A 12,892-nucleotide genomic window follows, 5' to 3' on the forward strand; every position below is an offset into this window, starting at 1 on the left:
ACAGCTCACTGAAAAATTAGAAAAACTGTATCTATATACACTGAAAAGCTGAAGTCCTCATTTTTTGAACATATTACTAAGAACAAGACCCTCTGGGGAACTAACCATTTCAATTTCTGCGATTTCTGACAGCTGAGGGGCAGCTTCCACCACAAACTGCTCGTCATCCTCATTGTCAGAGTTCTGGGAGTCGATGATCACAGTGGAGACAGTTTTGCCACTTCCCGACCTAAGCAACAAGAGTCCTTACATTAGAAATGAGCCATCAGCCACCAGTTGTCATCAGCCCCTTGCATCTGGAAACACCACAGTTCTCAGAAAGGATCTGAACTGCCATTGCCCCAGACAGGTGAAGGGAAATCTCAGGGAACAGTAGGAACAGAGAGACTGTCACCTCCCACACTGCAGACTCCATGCTGCCCAGAGAGCTCCAGGCCACCCCAGCCTTGCTGGCCCTTCTGCTCCACAAAGGCCCTTGGGACCACCCTGTTCACTGGCATTGGTTCTAAGACAGAACAAGGGTGCCACATGTAGGCCCTGTAGGCCATGTGACCTGGGACCTCCTCCTTTCACAAGGCAGCTCCTCTAGGCCCAGCTACCATATCCAATACCTCTGCAGTGTTTTCAGCTTTGGGGCACCCGTTGTTTAACTTTTGTACAATTACACCTTCACCTCTTTTCCTTTTTATGCTTTGAAAGTCTTCTATCTAGAGGTCAAGAAAACACAGCCCATGCATTCTGAGGCATCCTATACGTGAACACACATATTTCTCCCTTTTGCCAGTCTGGAATGCATGCTGCTCTGTGGTTTAAGGCATACCTAACCACACCTTTCTTCAAAGCTAGTTTTCCCAGCACTGAGTACTACACCCTACCAAGTCTCTCAGTACAGGCCCAAGACCCCGGCATCCCACAGCCCACACACTACAGAACCTCCTGGCTGGGCAGCCTCACCTATCTCCCGCCAGTGTCTCTGTGCTCTCTTGTCGTTTGACCCTGGGAGGTGCTGGCCGTGCACTCCCAGGCCGAGGTATTCTTCTACAGAAACATTGGAAGGAAAACACAGACTATGAAACATACAAAAATCTCAAAGTGGACAGGACCAACAGCCAGGCCAGCACTAGTGTTCACTCCCACGCCACTGTCGCCACTGTCGGCATGACAGTCAGACACTCCGCAGAGGAACACCGGCGCCACTAACCGGGCACAGCTGTCATGCATCAGAGCACAACACACCTTCCCATTACTAGAAACTTCCCCAAATTGTACAATGCTCCAACTCAGGTACAAGAAAACTATACAGGTAGTTTTCGCTTTCTTCACACAAATAATTCCCAACAAGTGTTGACTGGGCAGTAGATGCTATGGCAGGAAACCCCACAGCTTGTCCCAGGCATGATCATACTCCCAAACCCCAGCAGAGGACATACCTGAGGCTGGAGGGAAGCTCACTGGGGACTTCTGCATTCTCCGTCACCTCCGGCTTATCTTGGCCAGTAGGCCCAGCTTCTCCTTCTGAACAGGGGACAATCCAATCAGCAATTCAAAAAGAATTCAATAGTAACAAAAATAAATTTACTCAAATATAAATAACAACAAATTCAAATATAAATATTTGAAAAGGCATCAATCAAATGATTGAAAATGTAAATGAACTCTTTTCGTCCATCACTGATGGGGTTAAAACTGACAGATGTCAGACATCTAAATGTGGACATTTGGGGACACGGGCACACTCGTGCTCATAGCTTCACTCAAAGGCTATAGCCCACTCACTCACCCATGCACTCCTCCACACAGTGCAGTGACAGACCTCAGTCACTCCCACATGGGGGCCCCAGGAGTGTGAGTGCTTCAGTTATAAAATCCATTTGATCATCAAATGCCTTTCACTTTGTCCTGCTGGGCTCCATTTCTAAATTAGCTACACTTATGCTGGGTGCTGGATATTTTTTTATAGTCAATCATAATTTTGTTTGTATTTTAAGACAAAGTCTTGCTATATAGCCCTGAATGGCCTGGATCTCACTCACGGAGGTCTCCCTGCCTCTACCTACCACGTGCTGAGACTGGAAGTGTGCAGGATCACACTTCCAAAACATGGTTGTTGTTGTTTTTTTTATTTTAATAAAAAGGCTAAGCCAGCAAGTCACAAATCAAAATTCTAAGACAATAGAATTTATTCTACTATTTAAAGTAAAATAAATTTATACTTCAGAAAACAGTAGAGATAAACTAGATTTTGAACATTGGAAATAGAAAGGACTCTGAAATGTGGCCTTTTCAAAATTCAAACACAGAAATGTGTGTGACCCACATATAAGATTGAAACTTAAAACATAGAAAATTAACATAGATGCATCAGGTAGGACAGAGCTGAGACCCCGTTTGACATGTGCACATGCATGACAACACCACACATGTCAGAACTGCTCTCACCTGCATCACTAGGGGAGTCACCTAGAAAAGAAGAGAGAGTATCAGGAAATTAACCTTTACATAAAGGAGTCACAGCAGAGACCACGGAGCAATCAGGGAGATACAGCCACCAGGGAGCAATCAGGGAGATACAGCCACCGGGGTCCGGGGTCCGGGGTCCTCTGGGCATGTTTCTAGCACCTCACCACCAGTCTGTTATGGTCGACCAGAACCATAAACACTGTACATTACAGCGAGACCGTGGTCTGGCCCTGGTGGCCCACACCAGCACTCAGGAGGCAGAGGCAGGCTCATCTTTGACAGTTAAGGCTACCCATAGAGTAACCTGTCTCAAAAAATAAAAACAAAAACAAAAGAAAGAAAGAAAAAAGTAACAGACTGTGAAGGACTATGCCACAGAGCTAAGTGAAGCAAATACTGAAGTCACAAAGCCTTCAAAAAAGTCAAAAAGCATGCTAGTGTGGTAGCTCTGGGTCAGCAGGACCAGCATGCTCAGTCCACTCTCCAGAACTGACACTACATCCACCAGCTTCCCACAACCTGGACTGAACCTTCACCCAGTGTCCTTTCTCCTCAAGTGCTGCACTCTGAACAAAAACAAGGCCCAATCAGTCAAAAGTGCCACAGAGTGGATTTGAGACCAAAGCTGCAGGCTGAGGATGTGGGGGTGGCACAGTCTGCCAAACATCCAGAAGACCCTTGGGTTCCAACCCTAGCACTCCCAGACAATATAATGCCTGTGACACACTTAACATCCAGGAACACGTTTACAAAAGGCCAGTATGGTGAGGGGTGGGGGCACCTTGCTGGAGAGAGCAGTCACATCCACATAGGAGAACAACCCTGCCTCCCATAAGGACACAGGGTATTGGCCCCTAGGAGCAGACTCCCACAGGACATCTTCTCAGGAGCACCACAGCAGAGCTCCTAGACGGAGGACTCTGCAGGAGGCAGGAGTTCTTGAAGCCACAGAAAAGACAAATGATCAAGGATCCTTTCTCTGCAGGCACCAGGAAACCCCAATGTCACAACACAGAGTAGGGTAATGGTCAGGGAATAGACACTAAGTCAGTATGAAACTGCAGTAGGGACCCAGAATAGTGCTGTAGGCAACAGGAATGAGAGACTCCACTCAATCCAAGAAGAGGGCACGTAGCATCCTCAGATCCTTGCTTGCCCATAGACCTGCTGTCTCCTATAGGCCAGGCTGAGATCTGCTCATCTCTGTTCTGATCTTCAAGCCAAAATGAACACAGATCTTTTGAAACCTAGCACGATCTATATCACCATTAGCATAAACATCACCTTTCCCAGTGCTCCACACTGAAACACTGAAACTTCCTTACCATGACCACATGAAGTCTTGAAGCACCTGGCTGGACTCTCTGCCCTCCCCTGCCCACATCTTGATTTTCATGCTTCTACTACACCATGCCAGCCAACGTGACGCATCTTCCTAGCCATGAGCTGCATGGGGGACACCCTCCTATAGGGAAAGCTTCTGGCTCTCCTGTTTCCCAGGTCATCCTCAGTTCTCCACTCCTCTCCTCCAGCAACTCCTGTCTAATGGTTTTTCTCCATGTCTGCAGCCTCACCTCAGCTCCTATACCACCTCCAGGACAGGCAGCCCCTGCCACCCTACGTTCCCATGTATTCCGGGCCTTGGTCCTGACACATAGGAACTCTCAAATACTCTGTATTTAAACTAGTTGACAAACATCATCCCTCACCTGGCTGTACCCAGTAACACAAGGCCAGCCTGCAGAAGGCTCCCAGGCATTGGGAACACCTGAGGGTGTTCGACCACAGTCCTTTGTAAGGTGAGAGAGGATGAAGAAACGATCATCCAAAGACCAGAGGCACCACAGACATCACGCAGCAGCCATTTTTGGCTGTCTAAAGTCCTCTGAGCAGGATGCCCTGCAGGGCTCTGAGCAGTGGCCTTAGAACCTATTTCAGAGATCATTTGTGACACCCCTACAGTCGGTCACAAATGCCACCCCTTCACACTAGGGCCCAAGCAATGGTCTTTATGGGAAAGACAGAAGTGAGTCCCTTGCCATATCAGGGTACTCAGCCCTGGCTGCACCCTGAGAGAACATGGGTGCCTGGCAGCTGGCTGTTCAGTCCCCTCCCACCAAGAGGTGTGAAGGGGTCATTCTTACCTTTCTGCTTTACTGCTGGCTCTGGCTCAGCGCTCTCCCGCCACAGACTAGCTGAGTTATCATCTGAAATACTAGTTCAGTTAGTATTGGCTTCTCCAATCCTGACACAGAGTTCAAAGCTGGGCTTGAGACTGCACCCTGAAGGGCTTGTGACTAAAGGGCTGCCCAGCACTTACACACCTGTGTTCTCCCACACTGCCACATGCCAAGGATGATGACAAGGGTAGCTTTTAAGAATGTGTAGCTCAGGGATTGGTACAGGAGGAGAGCACCAGGAACCTGGCCAGGACCTCAGGCCAGCTGATCTCAGGGAACTCCCCAGCCAAACAGACTGGCCCCACATCCCCATTCCAAGAACCACTTATACCAGCTCCCACCAGCCAGGCCTGAAAGCTAAGCTTCACACAGCTGGCACATCAGGAAGGAAAGAGAAAAAGGGAAATCCTTCTGACTTGGTACACATTAGAGAGTCCCAAACACGTTCTGCTGATTAGTAATGCTCAAGTCTCAAAACTGGAAAAAAGTTCATAATGTGTGGGAAATACAGTACTTCCAATATTAAAAGCAAAAGGAAAAAAGAGGTACCCACGGGGCAGGCCACACATGGCAGTGGGCTCAACTCTGAAAGTGACTCATCACTCAAGGGCCCAGGGAAGAACACAGTCTGCCTCCCGAAAACCCAACCATGTAACTCTTAAAACCATTCAAAGAAATAGTTGACACCCCAACCTGCCACTAACTATGAAATGACCGTGCCAGTTAGGAAGAGCTGCATAAAGAAAGGAGTGGTGTGTGGCTTAATCAAGAAAGTCTCCTTCAATTTATAAAAATACTGACCTAACAGCCTGATGAAGTGACTAAGCACTGCCAATGTTTTATAAAACACAGCCAAAGAATGAGCATGGAACTCTTAAGATCTAGGAGCAAGCAGGTTCAGCAGCTACACACTGCCACTGCACGAGAATCTTCTACATGCTGTGCTGGAATGTCAGCTTGTGCCAAGTCCAAGCTGTCCCACTGGCCTTGCAAGTGCCAAGCAAGCATTTATGCTCTACAAAAGCCAGCACCCTCCTGAAAAATGCAAACTCACTATTGTCTGTCTGTGGGAAGCCACTGCACTGTCTGTTCTGTCTGTCTGCCTGCCTTTATTAGTTTATTGATTTGGGGGACTGGTGCATGGCACCGACTAGCCCAGCATCCTACCTCTGAGATGCACCTCTGATCTCAGATATTTCAAACAATTTTACCTTTCTCAAGCTCTGCTGGGTTTGTTCTGTTGAGTTTCATTTGCTTTTGTTTTTGTTTTTGGGGGGGTGTTTGGGGGGCATTATTTTGTCTTGTTTATAAGACATAGTTTGCTTGATGTAGCCCAAGTTGCCCCTAACACAACATGCAGCCAAGGTTGGCCTTGAACCCGGATCCTCCTGCCCCACCCCCACGAGATGACAAGCATTCTCCATGGTGACTGGCTTCTACTCGTCCTCTTTATATTTTTATTTTGGTTTTATTTGTTACTGGGTGAAGGGATGTGATCCATGAGTGTGGGCAAGCATGTGGAAGTCAGAGACAACGCTGTGGAGACAGCTATGTGCCTATGCATAGGTCCTGAGGACTGAACTTCCAGTCAGGCCTCCACAGCTTCACCCCTGAGCCACAGTTACCTGTATTCTGAAGCAGTCTTTACTACGCTGGCGGTGTGTTAGAGCTTCGCACAGATGTTAGCTAGTAAGGCAGGGACGCTGTTAAATCTGACTGCATAACCACATTTTCAAACAGTGGGAAAGTTTTTAAATAACTAGAACACAGCTTGGATTTCAAATAATAAACAGAAAATAATTCCATCCACTGTGGCTATGTTAGAGAATGTCTGTGTTGTGTATTGGGTTTGGAAGCTGTCTGCTATAGTGTTTATAGAAAATTATCAGATGTTTTTATTGTATGTTGTAATCATTTAAAATCCCGCAGCTAAGGTAAAGCAGCATAGAGGGCCGGGGCCCTGGGGACCGCACTGCTGTACTTCGCAGTGTTTTTGATAACAGCAACTAAACAAAAGGAGTGAGGAGAAGTGAGCAAAATATAACACTGGCTTGATGCACAGAACAGCCAGGAAGTGTCCGACTCCAGACCAGCGCAGAACACATGATGGCTCAAGTTCCTGTTACCGTGCAGCACAGGAAGCAGGTGCTCATGGGTGAGGAGACACGGTGGACTCCTGTTGAGCTCACCACACCTGAAGTAAAATGGAAACACACCCACACTCTCTCCTCTAGCAAACCCACAGTAGTGCCAACATGTGTAAGACTAGCCAGCCAGCAGATGGCTGCTTTCTTTGAAAACACAGGCCAGGCATGATGGTGCACACCTGCCATCTCGGATCCTGCAGATAGAGGCAGAGGACTTGAGTCCACAGCCAGCCTAAGCTACATAGTGAGGCCCTATCTCAAAAAGAAAATGAAAAAGAAGAAAAAGAAAAGAAGAGACAAGGAAAGAAGAGAAAGATGGAGGATGATGGGCTCCTCTCTAAAGAACGTGAACTAGAAATGAAAGGCTGTCACAGGGAGAGCACACCTCGGCTGACACCACAACAGTGGATCTGGAAACCAGTGCAAGACACTGAAGAACTGACAGCTGATGGTAAATTCTCAATCCCAAAACAACCGTGCTATGAGACAGCACTAGTGACTGTGAGAGCGGCCAGGCAGGCACAGGGCTAGTTGCTGGCTGAGACCTGAACAGTATCAGGACTCAATGGCGGAAGGCTCAGGGAGGAGGTGCCTGGGGCACTCAGGAGCCAAGGCTCTGCTACTCACCATGGTTACCTAAACCCACAGTATCAGCTCTATGACCCAGGGGCAGCATAGGAGCCTGACCTAATCACCCCATAGAGGGCAATGTGGGGGCAACACTCTGCTCACCCTACCAGGGGCAACAGGTTTCATCCTCATCTACTGAACACTCAACAGTATAGTATACAGTTCTTACGAACAGAACCTATATATTCCCACCTGTAGATAAGGTCTATAGACTGTTCAAGGTAAGCCTAAGAGTGATTTCAATTGATTTTATATCAATGGCTCCACTAAGCTGACAGTTAAAGAGATTCTAGCTCGCTCACTCTCAGAGCAGGTATCTCATACCCATGTGCAAAGAGGAACACAGAGCTTAAGAACACGGCTCAGGAACCACCTTAAAGGCTGTTCCAGGCCAGGAGGTGAGTAAGCAGCAGAGTGGGACTCACCCACTGGTCTTGGATGAGGAGTCACAACTAAACAGACAGGAGAAGCTCTCCCCCAAATAAAGCACACTACAGGAGACACTGCATGTGGGCCTCTGCCCTCCACATGTTCTCATGTGCACAGACACAGACCATGCACACACCAAAAAAAACAAAACAAAAACAAACAAACAAAAAACGGAACAAACTCTACAAAATCTGGTAAATACAAGGCAAGTTAAGCCCAGAAAAGTTTGCTTTTCTCCTAAAATCCAAGTTGGCATCATGTTTTTCCTTGAGTACAACTCACACTTCTATTTCTACATAGTGTGGTGAGAGCCTCAGCAGACTGCAGTGCCCGCAGGGCGGGTGAGCATGCACACTTCTCTTCCTCTCCAGCTTTAACTGTGCTGAGTGTCACTAGCCACGGACATGCACTTTAAGCCTTAAAGAATGTTTTATATTTATAGTTTGGTGTGTGCACGTGCATGTCTGTGTAGGTCACGGCACACATGTCAAGGTCAGAGAATGACTTCTGGGAGTCAGTTTTCTCTGTCAACAGTGTGGGTTCCAGGGATCAAACTCAAGATGCCAGGACTGGCCAAAGGTATCTTTACATGCTGAGAACTCAGTGACCCACTTTTTAAAGCCCTAATGGTAGAGAGTTGATAATGAAACAAGTAGAGCCAATGGGGACATAAAGATGTAGCCCATCTACATCACCTTATTGAGAATCAGTAGAGCCAATGGGGACATAAAAATGTAGCCCATCTACATCACCTTATTGAGAATCAGTATCAACATAAGCAAGATGTCTTGTCTTACACCTTACATGTTATGCACATACACTACCTGTCAAACATATGTATGGGAGTGAAATATACCACCTTACATGTTATGCACATACACTACCTGTCAAACATATGTATGAGAGTGAAATATACAGAAAGGCAAGCTAGGCGTGGCATACACCTGTAATCTCAGAGTCTGAGACACTGAGGCAGAATGATCACTGTAAGTCTGAGACCAGCCTGGGCTATAGAATGAGATGCTGTCTCAAAAAAAAAAAAAAAAGGAAGGAAGGAAAGAAAGAAAGAGAGAAAGAGAGAGAGAGAGAGAGAGAGAGAGAGAGAGAGAGAGAAGGAGGGAGGGAGGGAGGGAGGGAGGGAGGGAGGGAGGGAGGGAGGGAAGGAGGGAGGGAGGGAAGGAGGGAAGGAGGAAGGAAGGGCAAAAGAAAAGGTGTGGGGGGCTACTCAAAGATTTACTTCAAGCTGACTTAGTAAAATTATCACATAACTTAGCAAACTAAATCAAACTGAACAGGAAGTCATATCTGATACTCAGTATACAGGGAAAATATGAGGAGCATTAAAAGTGCTTAGAATACAAACGCTCCATAGCTATACTGACATGTAAATAGTCTGTGTCAGAAAGGTGAAGCATTTAGACTGAAGAACAGTTTCTCTCTTAGCGTCGACACTGCCATGGACTGTTTCAGATCATACCCAAGAGGAATCAGACTGAAGGATGCATTTCTCTTACCTATTTCTGAAGTGGTCGTTTCCTGATCTGGTTCGTCATTTAGTCCCGACACTATGGAGTCTAAAATCTTAGCTGAAATATTATCCTCTTTCCTTCCTGACATAAAACAGTTAACAGCAGATTAAAATGCTGAGAGGAGTTTTGTTTTGGGGCTGCTTTAGATAGGATGTTTACAAGGCCTACTACCAGGGTCACCAACAAACTGCCTTTTCTCTCAGTGCTCAACTCTCAGCTGCCCAGGACACCCCTCAGAAGGCCGGACACGATCCCCCTCTCCTCACCAACACACCCTCTCGGACTTTCCTCCTGTCCCCCACCTTCCAATAGGAGTCTTGTTAGACTCTCTGCTCTTCCAGGCATCTGGGTTTACGACTATCTAAAAGCCACACTGTGAACATTACTGCAAACTAAGAGCGTTCATCTGTGGTCTCGCCTCCTGTTTCCCTGACACGCATACAGATAGGCACACCTCCACTTGCTTCATATATCTCAAACTTGACTGTCCCAGAGCTCTTGGCATTGACACCTAACCCTCTAACCAGTACCTCCACCCAAGTCTCCCAGAAGGCTCTGCCCTTTGAGTTCCTTCTTTCCTAACTAGTGGTATCCAATCCACCATCTGTAAATGGCAAATCTACCTAACTCTCCCTGCTCCCATTGTGGCTCTGGGGCTGAACTGCCATTACTTGTCTATCTTCAGTCACCATCATCTCTCAATGCTACAAGCTCCTCAAAGTCTTCCAGCCTCCACGCCTCCACCAGAGCGAAATCTCATCTCCACCCTGTGAAAACTGCATAAGGCCTTCCGCTCATGCCTGCTGTCCACACAGCCCAGAAGACAGTTTCTCAGGGCCCTGCCAGCTGATATGGGACCTTATCCAACAACTGTCCCTTTCTCCACTCTAGTCTACAGCGGGGCTTCTGCCATGCATACAGGCAAGCCTACACAGCCACTCATGGTCATCCCTCAGGGCCTGCTCCAGGGCCTCTTTCTCCCAGGCAGCTGAGCAGATGCCTGGCTCAGTGAGGTTCTTATTGCCTGAGTCTCTCATTCCCACTTCTCTTGGGTTTATTTTCCTTCAAAAGAATTATCATGAACACAGGCTTACACACCGGCAGTCTCTTTATACTTTGAATTCTGCCCAGGAACAAGAGGAAGGTTCAAAAGGGCAACCTCAGTCCATAGCTAACCTAGAGCAGGACCCTCACTGGGGTAGTCCTGACAAAAGCCCATAGTCCTGTCCCATCTACTCTAGCCTGGGGAGACACTCTGGGGTTAAGGCCTGAGTCATGAAGGGGCAAGCCCTGAGTGGTCACCCTCCATAGTCAGAGATCACCCAGAAGCACAGGACCAGACAATGACTAGTTAGTTCCACTCTCAGACACACTCCCCAGCCTCACTACTGCTCATGAGATCTTACCAAGCTGCTTCATGCTATGGTCCTTCTTAGCTTTACGGTAGGAAGCCTTATGTTCTTTTTCAGGGGAAGGGTTATTTTCACTGGCTCTAGAGTCCCTTCTTCCTGACATGAAATTGCACAACGGAAATAAGTGTTAAACTTACAAATGCTGCACTTACCAAGCAAGCGACCTAAGATGAATTCAGTACGTTCTCATATAGTAAACTGCTTCTGAGTTAGTAAGCATCATATTCTCCTGAAAGTCTTTTAAGTGCTATAGGGATTCCAGAAAGGTCTAGGAGTCTATTCATGCCAAACATGTGTGCCCAAATCCCTTGTTCTTTATAATGGCCACAGGGCTCATGATGTGAACCAAACACCCACACCCTGTGCTTGGGTACCTCTGAGTCAGGACATTTGCTCAAATGATGACCCACTCAAGAAAGACAGAATGTCAGCCGAGGTGCCTGCCTTGCTGAGACAAGGGCCTCTAGTGAGCCGGTGGCTGGCTAGTGAGACTAGGAAAATAAAGTCCACTGTGCTGTTGCCAGCTCAGTGAAGGTTATAGTCATAATTCTTCCAAGTCCCTGATGACGAATTCTCTTGGGGATCACAGAAAGGAGAATCACAGAGAAGGGAGAGGAAGAAGGAGAGAAAGACAGTGTCACACACACACACACACACACACACACACACACACACACACCTACAAACTAGCAAATATTAGAAAGCAAGGGTGTATGCATATCATCCCAGCTCTCAGGAGGTTGACGAGGCCTGCTAAACTACCAAGTGTGTGTGAAACTGGCTACATAGGAAGACCCTGTCTCAAACAAAGCAACCAAGAAAAAGCGGGGTGAGGAAGGAAAATAAAATTTAAACAGCACAAGGAATCAACAATCATCTCAACTAAAAGATACCAGCACATCACACACACACAGGCAACCAACTTCCCAAATTACAGAAGACATAGTTAACTCAAGTCATAAAGACCTGACCAGTCATGTGTTTACTTTATGAGAAAGCAAATGCAAGTGATAAAGAGAATTTAAAAAAAAAATTATTGGGAAGAAAAAACAAAACACCCCAGGCATACCATTAATGTGTGCATTCAGGAGACAGAAGCAGAGGTATCTCTTGAGTTGGAGGCCAGCCAGGGATACAGAGTAAAACTTTGTCTCTAAAACCAAAACAAACAAAAAAAGCAGTTTAAATAAAACTTCTTTGAAAAGAACAGTGGAAGGAGGCCGGAGTTAACACAAAACATGGAGTCCTGGCGGCCTGGGAAGGCAGTTACCCAGGATGCCATCTTGAACAATCCAGAGCTTCAGCTATACCATAAATTAAAATAAGGAACTAATCTAAAAGATTAAATAATAAAAATGCCTGATAAAGCCAGTCTTCACATCTCTGACCTTTAGACATAACACCAAACCCACAAGCAGCTAGAATATTAAGCAAGCCCTCAGGCAGGTCAGAAACCACACCCAGTGAGACAGGAGAAGAGAACATTTAAATGCTGTAGACATCCTAACGAGGGCTTCGTGAAAACAAACCCTGCATCATACTCCACAGAGTCAGACTAGTGAAAAAGGTGCATTGGTACACTGGAGAAAAGTGCTGTCTCACCAGGAATCATTCCCACCAGGACCTGAAGCACTGGCAAAGGGTGGGGTCAGAGTCCATAGACCCTGTGACTGAGACCTAACACCTCCCTCAACTCTCATCAGCAACTGTTCTTAGAAGCATCTCCCACAGACAGCACACACAAAAAAAAAGAGGCCAAAAAGGCACAAAATATCAGCACAGCATCACGAGCTGGACAAGAAGTGATTGCTTATATAACAAACCCCGGTGCCATACTCCTGCTGCTTACAGTGTCACAAATTAGGAGGACGGTGATTTTTCTAGACTTTCTAGAACTACTAACTGCTCAGCCAAAGCCACTTTGCACTTCAGTTAGTAAGCCTCCAACACCTGCGACTGTCCAAGGCTCCCCAAGACTCTTCTGTCCTGAGAGCTCAGCCCTCAACATGATTCCTTCTTTAAATACATCAGCATCTGCCTGTGGGCAATCCGTGTCTGATCTGCAACAGGGTCAAACTCTTTCTACCAGAGCCAAAGAGCCAATG

At 46.8% G+C, this 12,892-nt stretch overlaps 1 protein-coding gene across 7 annotated transcripts in view; it reads right to left on the bottom strand.

Annotated features, from left to right (window-relative positions):
• Nucleotides 1–12,892, bottom strand: part of Traf3ip1 (TRAF3 interacting protein 1) — a 37,577-nt gene that overhangs the window by 10,781 nt on the left and 13,904 nt on the right. For 3 of the 7 annotated variants that reach the window (XM_076914764.1, XM_076914763.1, XM_076914765.1), the window contains 6 exons: nucleotides 9,361–9,456; nucleotides 4,605–4,667; nucleotides 2,440–2,460; nucleotides 1,431–1,515; nucleotides 955–1,038; nucleotides 106–229 (listed from right to left, as the gene is read on the bottom strand). In XM_076914764.1, the coding sequence (XP_076770879.1) occupies nucleotides 106–229; nucleotides 955–1,038; nucleotides 1,431–1,515; nucleotides 2,440–2,460; nucleotides 4,605–4,667; nucleotides 9,361–9,456 (473 nt within the window). The remainder of the gene's footprint in view (nucleotides 1–105; nucleotides 230–954; nucleotides 1,039–1,430; nucleotides 1,516–2,439; nucleotides 2,461–4,604; nucleotides 4,668–9,360; nucleotides 9,457–12,892) is intronic. The other 4 variants (XM_034521869.2, XM_034521867.2, XM_076914766.1 and 1 more) reach the window with 2 other exon arrangements.

This window comes from Arvicanthis niloticus, chromosome 17, assembly GCF_011762505.2.
Source record: "Arvicanthis niloticus isolate mArvNil1 chromosome 17, mArvNil1.pat.X, whole genome shotgun sequence".
NCBI lineage: Eukaryota > Metazoa > Chordata > Mammalia > Rodentia > Muridae > Arvicanthis > Arvicanthis niloticus.